Source organism: Protopterus annectens, chromosome 3.part1 (assembly GCF_019279795.1).
Source record: "Protopterus annectens isolate FY-2018-M chromosome 3.part1, PAN1.0, whole genome shotgun sequence".
NCBI lineage: Eukaryota > Metazoa > Chordata > Ceratodontiformes > Protopteridae > Protopterus > Protopterus annectens.
The window spans coordinates 1,529,097,415-1,529,115,437 of NC_056732.1; the positions used below are offsets into that span (position 1 = coordinate 1,529,097,415).

At 43.6% G+C, this 18,023-nt stretch overlaps 1 protein-coding gene across 1 annotated transcript in view; it reads left to right on the forward strand.

The window, feature by feature from the left end:
- Nucleotides 1–18,023, forward strand: part of ABCB8 (ATP binding cassette subfamily B member 8) — a 1,506,569-nt gene that overhangs the window by 812,833 nt on the left and 675,713 nt on the right. The window contains exon 10 of the mRNA XM_044067605.1: nt 12,437–12,470. Within this exon, the coding sequence (XP_043923540.1) occupies nt 12,437–12,470 (34 nt within the window). The remainder of the gene's footprint in view (nt 1–12,436; nt 12,471–18,023) is intronic.

The following is an 18,023-nucleotide window of genomic DNA, read 5'->3' on the forward strand; positions in this document are numbered from 1 at the left end:
TTCAAGAAGTCCCAAAGGTTTTTCCCGGATGCACAGGGTGACTCCTCCTTCAGAGGCAGAGGAGGAGGAGGAAATGGTAGACGTCGCCCTAGAGTCAGGGGCGGTCTGCAAAACCAGGGAGGTCAGGTCACGATTCCTTTCGGGGCTGGCCTTACCAGTGCTTCTGATGTGGGGCCCGACAGTGCTTCTCTGGGGCTGGTTGGGGGTTGCATTTCTTTGTACCCAGAAGCCTGGGGTACAAAGTGGGTACAAAGAATTATTACCAGAGGTTATGTCGTACCCTTTTCTCTTCCACCTTTGTTTCCAAGAAGATCCCGCATGTTCCACCCAATCACAGGGATCAGGCAACTGTGGAGGTCAACAAGTTGCTGGCAAAAAGAGTCATCCAAACCGTCCCAGCAGACCAAATAGGATCTGGAACTTACTCCAGATTCTTTTTAGTGCCAAAACGTACAGAGGACTTGAGGCCCATTCTGGACCTCAGCAGATTGAACAAATCAGTAAAGAAGGACAAGTTCCGGATAGTGACACTGCAGTCTATAATCCCGTTGTTAGGGAAAGACAGTTGGATGTGCTCAATAGATCTCCAAGACTCCTACTACCACATACAAATGGACAGGGCGTTGAGGAGTCATCTACACTTTCGGCTGGAAGCCAGTCACTACCAGTTTCGTGCTCTGCCCTTTGGTCTCACCACAGCCCCCAGGGTGTTCACCAAATGTATGGTAGTAGTGACAGCTCACCTGAGACATCGCGGATTCCAGATGTTTCCGTATCTGGATGACTGGCTCTTGACTGCCCCCACCAGGCATCCACTTCTTCAGACCAGGGATGCTACTATTCAGCTTTGTGCCCAGCTGGGAATTTCTATAAATTGGGAAAAATCTGCCTTATTGCCCTCTCAATCTGTGATTTTATAGGTGCAGAGATAGACACAGTAGACATGTTGGCTCATCTTCCTGCCAAAAGGGCACAGAATCTGGTTCTTCATATTCGGCGTCTTCTCCCCTTACGAAAGGTTAAAGTAAAGATTATTTCTTCAGCTTCTAGGGACCATGGCTTCCACCATATTACTAGTGCCACTAGCCAGGCTACACATGAGAATTCTTCAGTGGCTGCTGTCATCCCAATGGTCTTTTCGGCACCTACCATTATCTCATCACATCCTGCTGACAGAATCTTGCAAGAAGGACCTTCTTTCAGCTAACCACGGGCACTTAATTTGTTCCTCACCAACCCGTTGCCACTGTGACCATGGATGCCTCACAGATAGGGTGGGGGGCATTATCTCGGCAGGACTGTCCAAGGCACATGGCAAGATCACGAGGCTCACCTGCATATCAACGTTCTAGAGATGAGGGCGGTGCTCCTGGCGTTGCAAGCACTCCACGACCTTCTGCCTTTGGGGACTATTGCAATACAATCAGACAACATGTCGGTAGTATGGTATATCACCAAACAGAGCGGAACCAAATCTTACCCACTCTGTCGAGAGGCTATGCGAGTTTGGAAATGGGTGTTATCTTCCCAGTGTTTTCTGGTGGCAACGCACATTCCAGGGAGAACGAACATGATAGCCAACAAGCTCAGCAGGGCAGTCCTGATGCCTCACTAGTGGTCTCTGAAACAGGAAATAGCGGAACAGATTTTCCGCAGATGGGGACAGCCTTGCTGTGATCTCTTTGCCAGCCCAATCAATATCAAATGCAGCAGCTACTTCTCCCTCATCCCCCCTTCGGGGGAGTCACCGAGAGACGCACTTGTTCAGGATTGGCCCCTTAGTCTCCTGTATGCATTTCCTCCCTTTCCTCTCATTGCCACGGTTATTCAGAAAGCGAAATAGCTGGGAAGCAAACTGATCCTCATTGCTCCTTACTAGCCTCATCAGGTTTGGTTCCCCTTCCTCGGGCCTCTTCTCCTAGACGATCCTTGGATTCTGGACCCAGTTCCAGATCTCTTGACTCGCATGTCAGGTTCGCTTCATCCCTCCTTACACACCCTCAGTTTGACAGCGTGACTGCTCAAGTTCCATCCCTAGTCAGGCTTCACAACTTCTCACCCTTCGTGACTCATATCCTTACGTCTTCTTATAAACCTTCCACTAGGAAACTATATTCCAGTAAATGGAGAAGATTCTCTATCTGGGCGGAGAAAATGAATGTTGACCCTTATACTGCCTCCATTCCAGTGGTTTTGGAATTCCTGTCTGAGCTTTTTCAACAGGGATCTGCAGCTGCCACTATCAGAGTTCAATTGGCAGCGATTTCAAATTTTCATCTAGGTTTTCCAGATTCTAATCTGATGTCACATAAGCTGTGCAAAACTTTCCTTAAAGGTGCCACTTTGTTAAGACCCCCTTTCAAGAGTCTGTGGCCTCATGAGATTTAAATTTTGTATTATCCAAGTTAACTTTTCCACCCTTTGAGCCTTCTCATTCATCCTCTTTGAAATTCTTGTCTTGGAAGATGTTGTGCCTGGTGGCTATCACGTCGGCCAGACGGGTGTCAGAGTTGCAAGCATTATCTGTAAACCCGCCTTATCTTATTTGTCATAAAGACGGAGTGTCCCTTCATACTAATCCTTCTTTTGACCTCAAGGTTTTTTCACATGCCACTTTGAATCAATCCATAGAACTCCTGGTGTTCTTTCCAAATCACTCCAACGCAGCTGAATACAGGTTTCACCAGCTGGATGTCCATAGACAATTACGTTTTTATTTACATTGGACTAAAGAAATCAGGAAATCAGATCAGTTGTTCATTTCCTTCTCCGAATCCAGGTCGGGCTTACCAGTTTCCAAAGTAACTCTCTCTAATTGGATTTCTAGCTGTATAGCTTACATTTACAATTCTGAGGGTAGACCTTTGCCCTTTAAAATCATGGCTCATTCTACCAGATCTCAGTCTACCTCTGCAGCCTTTCAAGCCAGGTTCCCACTTGGTAATATTTGTGCAGCTGCTATCTGGGCTACCCCTCACACTTTTATTACTTATTACAAATTGGATTTAACCTCCAGGGGTAGAGCATCTTTTGGTTCCATGGTACTCAAGAGTATTTTTCCTTGAGCCACCCAAGAATAAGGTGCTAGGGACGCTGTCCCATATGTAAGAATGAAGGTGAGATAGAAGTACAGAACATAAAGAAGTTATGTACTCACCATAACATTCCATGTTTGTAGTCCATCTCACCCTTCATTCTAAAGAACCCACCCTCCTACCCCCATCCTGGAAGTACCTGGAGGCAGAAAAATGTTGTTGTCATTATTTTATGGAGACCTTTTAGTATTGGCTTCTTTCTGTATGTTGTTGTTATTTCCCCTAGTTAGCAGCAAACAAGATACTGGTGCACCATGGGATGCCTACCTAGCTACGAGCCAACCAGAAATCTTCCAGCTTGTAAATAGGCCGAGCTGGAGCTGAGGATTGGCTCCGAACCCATATGTAAGAATCAAGGGTGAGATGGACTACAAATATGGAATGTTATGGTGAGTACATAACTTCTTTTCCTGTCTAGACTAGCTCAGTTTTTTTATCTTGGGGAATAATATGTAAATTTACTCCAAACTCCAAATACTGAATTCACATCTTCATATCAAATATTTTCACAAATTTCTTCAAGAAATCTACCCTCCTTTGTTATATTTTCCCTTTTGGGGCCCCCGGACACACAGACACATCTTCAATGCTGCAAATCAAATTCCACTCCCCACCTATAAGTAATATTTCTTGCTGAAAAATGATTATTTCTCCTAGTATTTTCTTAAGCTCCATTATAGCAGTCTTAGGTGGAATATAAATACACGCCAGTGTCATCCTTCTCCATTGCCAGTAGCCCCTTAGTACTAGAAATCTGCCATTATTTATTTTTTTTTATTTATTGACATTTGTTAACCGGTTTGGTCCAGCTGGGCTTTGGGGCCATTTTCAGTGGAGACCCGAGGAGAAAAGCTCCAAGTACATCAACAGTTTACAGTAACAAAAAGATCAAACATTTACAGCAATACAAAAACAAATTAAACATTAGAATAAAAGAATAAGAAATGGTTTTGCCACAAAATAATGAGAGAGAATAGGCAGAAAAAAATACCTTTTTTATCCTCTTCTATCACTGTTGGAGCTACTGTTGTAATTAGTATAAGTATGCGTTGTTTATTTTATCCCAGGTATTCCACTTAATTACCATCCTGAAAACCTTTCTTTATTAAATTCACATGTTCAGTTCTTTCCAGGTGTGATTCCTGTAGCTTAGCTATTTGCACTTTACATTTTAATATAGTTCACTACTCTTTTTTTGTATTTATCTGTGAGACCACTGACATTTAAAGACATTACAGAAAACATCGTGTTAAAAAATATTATTCCCACCTTTTTAGTTTAACAGCTTGTGCCTAGCTCCAGCTTTTGTGTTGCATGCATACACTGTTTGGCAGGTTAATCTTTTATACAGTTGGTTTTTTTGTCATATCCATTTGAGCCTATGTCACATCTTACTAAACCTTTTGTTTTATTGAAAGCCCTCAAACAAAACAAACAAAAAGAAAAACACATTCCCAATACCCCCAAAAACACATTAGCTTAATACTAACACACAAAACTATGTACATCTTCAAATATTGAAGTTTTAACCCCCATAATAGGGCCAAGTGTCCCAAAGCAACAGTCACAATCATGGATTTGGGTTAACCCAAAGCAAATGTTATCTATACTAAGATGCATGGTACAGCCTGCATTTCTAGTAAGTGCTGTCTGGTTTTGTCTTATCTTTATAGCTGTCTCAGCTGGGAAAACATTTGAATACTTTCAGAAAACATTATCTCCTAGCAATTTATTTTTTACCAGATTGTCTCCATGGAGACATGAGGAACAGATATAAAGATGTTACTAAAAGCATGCATTCATTAGCTAGAAAAAAAACTTGTGGCTTCGAAACATAATTGGTATGATGGCGTTCCCCCCACCCATTGGTTGATGTACCAGACCACATGTTGTCCACCTGAATTGCAATTACACCCCTGGGAAGGGAGTCTTTGAAGGCTTGCAGTGCTAGAAGGGCAGCCTTCATCTTCAGTACACTGATGTGAAGATCAGCCGCTATTGACACCCACATGTCTTGGACAATCTTTCCTTCAAAGTGCTCTCCCACCCCAGAAGGGAAGCATCCGTAGTCACATTGGCCAGTGGGGGCAAAGGAATAAAGGGGGCAGCCCCTAGATAGACCAGGGGATAGTCCAACTACCACTAAACATGTCTGCACACCTTTGTGAGATGAATTGGAAGATGCATGGGTTAAGACATCATTGACCACAGAACTGCAAAAGTAACACTTTTATGTAGAATCTGGCATGAGGGACAAGAGTTAATGAGGCTTCCGTAGACCCTAGGAGATGAAGAATAGTTCTGGCTGGAAGTTTCAGGTAAGACTAACCTACTGAGGCTTGATGAAGCAAAGAAATGATTCTGGACTCTGGAGGCTTGGCCATTTGTGAGATCATCTCCAGGTGACATCCTTTAAATTCTGTCATCTGAAAACAAGTGCCAGTTTGGACTTTTCCAAGCTGACTGTGACCCCGAGATGAATGCGTAACTGGAGGAAGGAGTGCCTGGCTTGAATAAGAACATCTTTTGTAGTGGGAGTTATGGGCCTGTCATCTAAATACAGAACACCTGGAACCTTTGCAGTCTGAGATGAGCTGCAGCCATTGCCTTGCACTTGGTAAACACCCGGGGTGGAGGGCACTGTGGTAAGATGAAAGGAAAGTGCCTTGAACTGAAAATGATTGTCTCTTAGCCGAATATAGAGGAACCTCCTGGACTGCCTGGCTGTTTTTATGTGATAGTAGCTGTCCTGAACATCCACAGAGCACATCCAGTTGTCTTGCCTCAGAAGAGGCAAAATGGACTGAGCTCTGATCATCTGGAATTTTCTGTTTCACAAACTGGTTCAGGTGGCTGAGGTCCAAAATCGGTCATAAGTCCGCATTATTCTTTGGAACCAAAAAGAATCTTGAGTAGAATCCTGATCTCTGCTACACTGATGGGACCTCCTGGATGATTGGCTTGTCTAGCAGCTTTTTGATTTATTGAGCTGCTGCCATCCCTCTTTTTGTGTGTGCATGTGTAGGGGGGCGGGGCAGCATTGGGAAGCTTTCTTGAGGAGTGGCCATCCTACTGTATTCCATAGTACCAGAATACAAAAGTGACCTCCCCTTTCAACCCATCTTGCTGTTTTAAAAATAGTAACTCTCCACTAAACCTTAACTTTTTAAACAGGTAAAACTTAAGTTACCTACTTTCACATCTACCTTCTCTAGTGCATACTGCAGTGTGCATTTTTTTTCATCTTACTTTTAAGCATCCCTTTGACTAGCAGTTTCCCTAATACCTGCTGGAAAGCACTAGGAAGCCTTAAACTGATACAAGCACTCAACTTTCCTTGTTAATAAGGAGAAATTAATAGTAGGCACTAAACAGCCTATAATTGCAAAGTACCTTGCTAAGGTAAGGGAAAACAGCTCCTGTACTTTACAAAAAGCATCAAACCAGGCATGTCCAAGGGTCAGCTTCCGGTGATTTCTCCTGTCCACCTGGTGAATCTGGGCATACTGGGGCAATGCAGCAATTGCCTCATGTACACAGACAACCCTCTCCTCCTACCACCCAACACTACAACCTGTGAGAGATGCACTTACATAGCCAAAATGGAAGCAAAGCTCTCTTCACCCAAGATTGTGCTAGACAGTCAAGAGGAGAAGGTTAACACCCACAATACACCTCAAGCAACACATAACCCTTCTAAACCCACACCACCAACACCCACATATAGCAACACTAAATCCACATATGCAGAGGCCCTTAACTGTAACCTGCCCAAGCAACAAGGACCTCTGAAGCTGAAACGCAAACAAACACCAATCACAACCAAAGTGTCACATAGTTCAAAACATGTGTGCCACCCAGCAACAGCCCCTAAGGCAAGACAATGTACCTAACACTTTAGTCATAGGTGACTCTATAGTCCGGCACACTGATGTCCCTCTCACCAGGTTGAACAAGGAGAAAATTACAGTCAGCTGCCTGTCGGGTGCCAGGATCCGCCACATAACGCATGCACTCAAGTCACTCCACAACAAGTACAAATATGACTCTGTCATTGTCCATGCTGGAGTGAATGACTTGAGACGTACCTCCCTGGACTACATGAAAAGAGACATGGAATAGCTCTCGGATCATGTGGCCCAGGCAGGTATGATCCTAGCCCTGAGTAGCATCCTGCCTTCGCCCAGAATGATACCACAATATAAGGACAAAATGATTGACTTCAACAATTGGCTAAGCTTCTGGTGTCATTCAAAGGGGATCCAGTATCTGTCTGCCTGGGACGACATGATTGACAGACCACGATGCTTTGCCAGAGATGGTCTGCACCTGTCGCCTCTGGGATTCAGGTTACTGGCTAAGGCTCTTGCCACCCCTATAGTGCCTTTTTTAGGCAAAGTACAAAGAACAAAACCACCACCGTAACAGGTACAAGCATGCAAAATCTGAAGGTAATGCTACTCAATGCTAGAAGTCTAAACCTCAAAATGCACTCTCTCGAGGCACTCCTAAAAATGGAGAACATCGATATCTGTGCAGTAACTGAGACCTAGTTCAAGGCTCCAGAGAGAACCCCTGCAATACCAGGCTACAACTCTTACCACACTTTTCGGCCACCAAAGCAGGACCGAAACACTAAAGGTGGAGGAGTGTCAATATTCACCAAGGATATTCACACCACCAGGCTAGTTGCCCAACACAATGCGTCTGAAATTCTCCAGGTGCAACTAACACTAGGTAAGACTGCAATCCAAATTGTAGCTTGCTACAGATCCCCCACCATACCCCAAGATTCTCACTACACCTTTCTAAACATACTGGAAAATATTAAGATAGAACCAAACACCCTAATACTGGGTGATTTTAACTACCCTGCCATTAACTGGGAAAGCTACTCATGTACCAACACCTTTGCCCAACGGTTCTTGGAATTCATAAATTCCAACGCCCTGAATCAACTAATCCATAGTCCCACCAGGGGCTCCAATATCCTGGACCTGGTCATTACCAACATGGGAAATCGATGCTCCACACCTATGGTCACCCCCTCATTAGTCACGTCTGACCATAAGCTAAACATCCACATCCCACCCCCACCCCCCAGTAAGGAAACCTCCATAAAAAACTTCTCCAAAGCCAACTTCATGCTACTCAAGTCAGAAGTGACAAACTTCATGACACCCATGCAGATGGGAGCTGAAAGTTCAACTGCTGAATTCTACACTAAGGCACTGTACGAGCACATCCACTCATGCATAAATCGTGCCATCCCAAATAGAACCAAGATGCTCTCATCCAAAAAAAAGAAGCCAATCTGGTGGTCCCCTGTCATAAACAAACTTTACAACAAAAGGAAGAAACTGTTGCAGAAAAGAGGAAAATCCCAGGATGCAAAAAACTTTCTTACCAGCCTCAGTAAGAAACTGAGATCCCTCATAAAATCCTCCAAAGCTAGTTACAAAAATAAAATTGCCAAAGATTCCAAAGACAACAAGGCATTCTATAACTATGTCAAGAATCTAAATGGCAATGCTCAGATCTGCTCTGAGCTAAAACAGAATGGCATTAAATATTCTGATCCCAAGGATATTGCCAATATCCTGGAAGATCGATTCAGTGCCAACTTCACCCCCCTCTCACCCCCTAAATGGCCCGTCTCAATACCGGAAGATTGCCAAATTCTGGTAATAACAGCCACACAGGTAAAAAACGCACTCTCCAAAGCTAAGAATACAGCATCCATGGGACCAGATGACATCCCGGGCTGTGTACTACATGAACTACAATATAAACTGGCACCTCACCTAAGTGTCATGTTTAATCATAGCCTCACCTCAGGTTTCGTGCCCACTGAGTAGCGCACAGCTACAGTTATCCCACCCCACAAGGGGGGATCCACCTTGGATCCCGAAAACTACCGTCCCATCAGTCTGACAAGCCTTATCTGCAAGGCCATGGAGCGTATTATCATGGAACTTATAAACAAAGACATTGGCAACCTTCAAACACTGGACCCCACCCAGTTTGGGTTCGTGAAGGGCCGATCTTGTCTCCTGAACTTGATTGACTTCTTCGAATCAGTCTCCAGAGCCATGGACAAGGGTAAGGTGGTCCACACAGCCTATCTACACCTTGCCAAGGCCCTTGACACCATCCCCCACTCTGGAATCATAGATAAACTTACTAAGCTGGGCATTAATCTCTACGTCACCCAATGGGTTGCTAACTGGCTTACTGATAGAACCCACACTGAAAAAGTAGCTGACTCCAAATCCAGCTCCAGACAAGTGACAAGTGGAGTACCTCAGGGTTCAGTCCTGGGACCGCTCTTATTTGGCATCTACTTCTCTGAAGTACAGGCCAACACTAAGGGACTCTGGATAACAACGTTTGCAGATGACTGCAAACTGGGAGCCATTATTGAATCCCCAAATGATGTGGATACTCTACAAAAGGGCCTTACAGAAACAGATGCTTGGTGCCAGAGCCATGGGCTCAAGCTCAATGCCAAGAAATGTATAGTTATCCCCTTTGGGAAAAAATATGTATCCGTGAATTACCATATAGGTGGCAGTACACTAAACACCGAAAGTTTGATAAGAGACTTCGGGAACACAGGTGGACAGTGGTCTCATCTTCGATAACCACATCGCCACAACAGTCAGGAAATCCTTCTGTGTGGCACACCTCATCACTAAGGGCTTTTCATCCAGAAAAAAATAGGTCATTGTCCCACTGTACTCATCCCTCATTAGACCCATTATAGAATACAATGCCCCGTTTGGTATGTACCTCTCAAGACATCTGCAACAACTGGAAAGGCCACAGAAATACCTCACTAAAAGAATCACAGGCCTAAAGTAGATGCCCTACGCTGACCGCCAGAAAACTCCAGCTATACTCTGTCACATATCGTCTACTCAGAGGCAATCTTTGCTTAACATACAAGGCCATGTCAAACCCAGAGCTGTTGGACATGCTACACTTAAAGAAATCCCAATCCCTCAGAGCCACACGCTCCAGGGATCTAAACCTTGTCATCACAATAAACAAAACATGCTGGAGGGATAGGTTCCTGACCCAGAGACTCCCCAGACTCTGGAATAGAGTGCCCATACATGTCAAGCTGAGTGCCTCTTTGGTCCTCTTCAAAAGGAACCTTGACGATTGGATGGGAGAAAGGAAATTCACCCCGGGGATCACATCAGTCGCCCTGCTAGACAGGGGTCCAGGGAAGTAAATAGTGTGGGAAGAAATAGCCAGGGAATTGTTATGGCTAGGCTTGTATAGGCCCTAGGGCTGATAGCCTAGTACCAACCTATGAACCTAACCTATGAACCTATGAGTTTTGAGGAGGAGTAACAGAGAATATTGCAGCATCTGTCTGTTATTCTCTGCATCCAAGAGTCTTAGTAATGGCCATCCAGATTTGAGGATGCAGACACAAGTGCCCCCAACTGCCTCCAGAATGCAGCAGTTGTGCAGCCCTTCAGGAATACAAGAAGGGTTTATTAGCAAAAGGGTCTCAAAACCCTTGGATCTTCTGGTCTACCTCTGCCACAAGGGTGACGTCTGTTATTACCTGGGTTGATCATGAAATTGGTCAGTATTGATCAGCACACTACCCCAGTAAATAAATAATTTGTTATGCCCCCCCCCTCTGTCCCTGGGAGGTCTCTTGTTAGATGTATTGTGAACAAAACCCTGAGATTCATGGAACCAAGCTTCTTGCCATGCCTTTGATTCTGGGAGAAGGTCCTTTGAGGGGAGGAGAAGAAGATGCCAATGGCAGACAGGGTTTTGACATCCTATTCACTTCTGGAAAGTGTTTCTTTGACTTTGGGCCAAGGAGAGTGAACCCATCGTAAGGGGCATTCAAAAAGGGCAATCTTGGAAGTTCCCTCCAAACTTGCAGACACTCACCCAGGCATGTTGTCGAATGGTGATGCTGGTGCCTACTGTTCTTGAAATGCCATCCGCCACCCGCCACATCAGATAAGTGTGTGAATATGTTGGAGACTGACTGAAGTGTGGCCAACTGTAAGTCTGTGGTTTTACGGACTCTGCAGTTATGGATCCTGAGAGGGACTTGGAGAGCTCTTTAGACAAATATGTCTGAAAGCAGGTTAGAATGATTCAGTGACAGTAAGGCAAAAGTCATTGAACCTGTCCAGTGCCCTGGATGCCCTGTTAGGGGGATGGACAGTAGAGCTTTCTTTTGACAGCTCCTTTTTGATGGCCAATGCTGTCACAATAAAATCTAAAGCCGGACCCTTGTTTTAGCGGGGTCTGTCTTTCAGGGAGACCAAAATCTTGTCTGTTTTTTTGGGGGAATAGGCTCCACCACATGGGCTTCCTTCCATGCCCACTGAAAAAAACTAGATCGATGAATTTGTCAGCCAGGGGGACCACCCAGGAAGTAGATGGATTACCTCCAAAGCTGTCAAGAAATGCTAATTCCTAGGAAGAAAATGGCAGTGCACACAGTCAGAGCCTAAAGGATACGAGAAGCAACAGAATTCGATGTTCCCAATAAACTAAATAATCCATCTCGAAACAAAAATGAAGGACTTTATTTACAATCTTGTTTAACATACAAAGTAGCTGTGAGGTGTTTTCATCTGACTCACCAGACTTTTTCAGAATGATAAAACATTTACCACAAATTTCAAACTAAAATACCCATGCCAATGAACTAAGCACAATCAAAGTAGTAAATCAGTTAATTGTTTTGAATGAAACATGCTCTGGGTCACTGAAGGGCAGGAAGTGTAAACAGCTTGCACTGAGTATCAGGATTCTTATACTTACTAACTGCTGACTGTTTCCAGAATCCCACTGAATCATTTCTGTTTGTGCTTAACTGCAAGTACAGTTTGTGGCCAAGTACATCTTTTTTTCTGAATTCTTCAACCCATCCCAATTCTATCACTTTATTGCACTGACATAATTGTTCATGTGCTACATGTGACCAGATGCTTAACTTTTAGACTCTTCCTTGTGCTCATAATTCTGAATCATGGCTTGGGACACCTGTCTTTCTTAAAAATGCATACTTATGTAAAGAGCAATTCTGGAAGTGGTTTAAATAATGCAACTTTAAATGTGTCTGGACTAAGATGATGAGTAAAACAAGGATGCCAAAAACAGTACATGCACACTTATAGCTTTACAAACAATGTAGTGCATTCAGGGTTGGACAGGTGTTCACTGGTATTTTTACTATTTAGCAATTGGTTTTGCTATATTTCTGTTAAGACTGCTTCAGAGAAAACGGATTTAGAAAAAAACAGTACATTTACTAACTCATGACTAACTTTGATCCATTTCTGTTTTTATAGGTCAATGGCAATGATCTCTGTCCTGTTTGGACAGGTGAGTGTCTTTTTAATTTGCCTCATTTTCTCCCCTTACCCATAAGTCATTGTCATTGTATGATATCTGCATCTCTCCTACCCGTTTCAGTCACACACGCGCACACACACACACACACACACACACACACACACACTTGGTATTTCTAATACAACAAAAAATGGATAGGCAGTTTTACGCTGGTATAGTTCACAGTACTTCATGAAGTAATTTTATTTATCTATTTATTTACATTTGTTTACTGGGAAAGTCCAATCGGGCCAGAAGTCCATTTTCAGTGGAGGCTCGGTGAGAAAAGCTCCACAGAAATATAAACAAAATGCAATAATTACATAGTACAGTAGTATACATATAGTAAGATGCAGAATACACATAATCTAGTTAGTCTATACAAAGAAGTATTCAATACAGTTTTCTAGTAGATACACGTTAAAAAAACACAAACATTTAAGTAAAGATCACTGTGAGAAAAATAAAATTAGTACTGTGTACATATTAAATAATAGTCATGAACAAATGAGATTTTCTTTTTTTTTATTTAGTATTAATAACACTGAACAGAGGGAGAAAATGTGGTAAGGGGTGAACAGTGTGTTGAGAAAGTTATACATATCTTCTCAGTTACGTTTGGCGGAATTTGTTAGAATTATTTATTACGTATTATGTATGCTTGGAAACTAAAAATATAGTTCCTGTTTCAGCTGTAACACTACAGTAATAGTGGTATCTGCAGAGCAAAACATAGTAATTTGTGTTGGTATTGACAAGACATTGGAAACCCTTTGACTGGTCACCAAACATGCTCTTCATTCAGCAGCAATACATCTCTGGCCTGCTTGAGTCCCTCTTTTTAGGACCATAATGCACTGCTTCCTGCTCACTCACCAGACCTTGTTGCTGCCATTATTGCCTTAATGAAATCTCTGAGCCAGCTCAAGTGTGTGTCAAGTTTGTATTTATCTACTGAGGAAAGATATTTATCTGTGCTCTCAGCATTTGATCCCTGATGTTGAAGACCACCTTCATAGCATCAATGCTGGAGTCTTCAGTGCTGACAGTTTGCACCAAGGTCATCCCCTTTCCAACTTCAGTGCCTAGCCATTTGGCATCGTTGGCTTTGGTCCCAGGTAAGTCAGTGGAGTCGTCAGCATCTAGGGATCCAGACTAGATGCTTAGATGAGAGCAGGCATTTTACCTCATGCCCTATCTAGGGGACCAGACCAGGTCCGTAGGTGAGAACTGGCATGTGATTATCAGTTCTGCTCTTCATTAGTCTTGCTTCTTTAGGACAGAAGATTCATACACTATCCAGATAAATCAGGTCTGGGCTTCTTTCTCCCACAGAAATTTTAAATAAATCCCCACCAAGTCCTCCTAGGAAAAGGACATGCAAAAGGAAGCACTTAGACTTCCCTCTGGAGTCCCTATCAGTAGACACGAATCTTGATAAGGGAGAGACTTCCCTACAGTTCCCTCCTGAAGACTCTACATTTAGTGAGATATTGAAGATGATGAGGCAGAGGAAATCTTTTCCATTTGCCGCACTTCTCCTGACGTAGAGATCCTTTAAAAAGCATATGGGTCCTCATCCCAGCAGCGTGGGTGGTGCCTCCATCTGGCAAATTGATCAATATGGACTGTTCTAAAACCTGGAGAGAGCCAGATGCCACCAAACCCACTCCCTGTAAGCTAGACAGAGTGCTCTGGACCCCCCCCCCCCCAAGGATAGGTTCCATTGGAGTAAAGGGACTTTTAAGGATTCCATTGTAGCATCCGTGGCCACCAAGAAGGAGGTCCCAGGAGATGCTCAAGTGGCCCATCCAGCTACCAGAGTCTTGGATGATGGATAGGCTGGGGAAGTGTGCACATGGTCACCATCAACCCCATCCATTTATTGTGTATGAGACTTTTACACAACACAGAGGGTGGAGAAGTTGGGTTGGTGGGTTCAGGCATCCTAGCGTACCATCAAACCTGTCTTTACGTTATTGGATTTGTGGATCACTTTAAGGCAGCATTTGTCAGTTCCCCATTTGACAGCTCTTCATTTTTTGACTAGAAGGTTAAGGACAAATTGCAGCAATGTGAGGAAGAGGGCAAAATACTCACAGCTGTTGAGGTCAAGTTCTTGGCTCCACAAAGATCCTTCCAAAGAAATTAACAGGATGCCAAGAACCTTTGTTTTTTGAAATTTCAACAGCCTCAAAACCAGCAGGTTTTTGATAGAAGTCCCTGTGGCAGTGGAAACACCCATATTAGTCACCACCAGAGAGACAGAGGTGGTCTGTATCAACATGGGTTTTCAGACCTCTTTCCAGATCCAAACATTATCAGCCATGGATTGCTCCTTGACTGTTGTACTAAGGAGGCAGTTGAGGGTGTCTTTCCCTGCACCCCTTTGAATGGCTGGCTGTTACAAAAGACAGTTGGGTCAAGGAAATCATATTCCAAGACTACTTGATATCATGTTTAACAACACCCAAACAGAAGAACTCAGTCAGTATGGTCATGGTGCATTCCATTTTGCCATGCCTGCAGGCAGGAGATTTGATGTCCTTTTTGGATCATGAGGACACATATCTACATATAAAACCAGCCAAACTATCCAGGAGATTCACGTGTTTCCAGGTGGGAGATTGTAATTACCAATTCAATGTATTGCCAGTTAGTCTCCTCACAGCCCCAGAGATGAAGCTTGCTGAGGGAGAGGCTTCCCCACAAGTCCCTCCTGAGGACACCACATTCGGCGTGATAAGGTGATGAGGCAGAGGAAATTTTGACGTCTTGGCCAGTTGACCCCACATCTCCCGAAGAAGAGATCCTTTAGGAAGCATAAAGGTCCTCATCCCCGGCAACCTGGGTGGTACCTTCACCTGACAAACTGATCAAAATGGTCTGTTCTAAAGCCTGGAGAGAGTAGGATGTCACCAAGCCCATTCCCCGTAAGCTCGACAGAGTGCTCCAGACCCCCAGGGATAGGCTCATTTGCTGAAAAGGGACTTTTAGGGATTCCATTGTAGTATTTGTGGCCAGCAAGAAGGTCCCAGGGATGCTGGATGCCCAACCACCCCCCCCTTCCATGTTCACCAATTGCATGGCTGCTCATATGCATCTCCTGGGAATAATAATATTTCATTACCTAAGATGATTTGCTCATCACTGCTGCTACAAGAGGACAACTTGTCATGTCAGGACAGTACCCCTTCTAGTTATGTCTGCTGTTGGAGTTTTCAGTAAACCCACCAAAATCTCAACTGGAGCCTTCTCAGTCACCATTTTCTCAGGTTGCCAGTTGGACACCACAAAACATGTATCTATGCTACCATCAGAAAGAAGATCTGCAGTTGTCCAAGAAGTAAGGAGTATGATTCACTGTCCAGCCCCATACTCTGCAGTGGTGCTGAGATTGGTCAGACTTATGGTAGCATCCATCTAAGCAGTGCCTTACCCCAGATTGCACATGAGAGTACTGCTGTGGATCAGGCAATGGATTTCATGAAGAAAACCATAAAACTCTCCAAAGCTTGTAAGCAACATCTGCCTCAGTGGACAATTTTGGGCATTCGTGCTTCAAAAACTGCTTTTACATCTCACTCACAGCCAGATTAACAAAGGACATGTTCTTATGGGGGTGGGGGTGGCATTTCTTGAACAGGATAGCCCAAGGGACATGGACTGTGGACGAGGCCAAGTCGAACATAAATGTATTGGGGATGATAACAGTCTTCCCAGCATTGCAGACCATCCAAGACCTTTTCCTCTCCAAAGTGCAGTGTCTATCCAGCCTGACAACTTACAGCACCAAAGAGGGAGAAACTCATTCTTATCCCCTTTGCCAGGAAGCTGTGAGGGTATGAGAATATGCCATTACTTCACATTGCTTTCTTATAGCAAAACATACCCTGGGACTATTCAGTTTAATTGCAGACAGACTGAGCAGGCAGATATTGCTCGCTCACGGATGGTTTCTCAAAAGATTTAATAACCCAAAAAATCTTTCTGCAATTGTTGATTTCCTTCTTGCAATCTTTTTGCTGCACCATCCAATGCCAAATGCAATGCATTTTCTCCATCATCCCTCCAAAGGGATGTCTCCGAAGAGTCACAGTCACCCATGTTTATCCCCCAGTGCTCCTTTATGTATGTATCCCATTCACCTGTTATCCAGATTTTTCCAGAAAGCCAGGATGTGCAAAACCAAGGTCATTCTTATAGGCCCTTTCTGGCCATGTAAGATTTAGTTCCCCTTGCTATGGTCTTATCTTAGAAGAAGATCTTTTCTTCTCCCACAACATCCTTAATTGCTGCTTCACCCATCCAGCCAACCTCAATGGGTCGTTTATTCCCTCTGGTTAACCGCATGGCTTCTCCAGTTCAGGTATGGCCAGGGACTAAATGCTCCCATTACAAGTAAATGATTTGACTCTAGCCTCTCAAAAGCATTCTTCAAGAAAAGTGTATAGAGGTAAATGGACTAAGTTCTCTGTGTGGGCAGACAAATGCAGCACTGACTATAATTTGGCTCCTGTTTCTCTTGTTTTAACCTAACTCTCAGAGCTTTTCTAAAAAGAGCTGGCTGTTCTTCCATCAGAGTACATTGGGCAGCAGTTTCCTTATTTCTTCTTCCATGTAGGATTTGATGCATCTTCACTGGTCTCAGGTAAGCTTTGTAAAGTATTATTTAAACGAATGTTTCAGTCCAAACTCCTGCTACACCCCTCCTCCACTTGGATTTGAATTTTGTTCTAGAATAACACCCTTTATCTCACTTTGAGCCTGACAGTATAGCCAACATGAAGCTCTTGTCTTGGAATACCATCTTCCTTATAGCTGTCACCTCGACTGGAAGAGTTTCAGAGTTGCATGCACTATCTTACAGATATCCTTAGCTGGTATTTCACAAGCTCCTGTCGTTTCTAAGAACAAACTCTTCCTTTATGCCCAAGGTTGCCATGCAGGTCAGTTTAAATCAATCCATTCAAGCACTAGTATTTTTCCCCAGTATTACCAACAAAGGTGAGTATTGCCTGCACTGCATGGATATGCATATATGGCTCAGGCTTTATCTTAGCAGGACCAAAGATTTCAGAAAAAGAATGTCAGTTGTTTCCTGCTTTAAAAAGAAAAAAAAGATACCAAAACTTATTTTATCAAAATGGTTGTTTGACTGTATTGCGTTCTGGTACTCTTTCTGAAACAAGTACATGCCCTCCAATCTTGGGGTGCACTCTACCAGACATGAAGACACTTGTACAGCATAACGTGGGAAGTTACCCCTAAATGACATTTGCACTGCAGCTACATGGTCTGCCATGGTCTGCCTTATATATGTTTGCTAAACACTGCAGTTTGGCTTACAATATCCATATCAAAAACCTCCTTTGCAAATTCTATTTTAGGAGGTATTTTGCCTTGGTACCTGCCAAGGAGTTCTGGGGACTCTGTCCAAGGTTTCCAGTTTCCTGACAATACCAACATAAACATGCAAGTTATGTACTTACCAAAATGATAGGAATAATTGATATGGACACTTGAAACACCCTTCCCACCTAT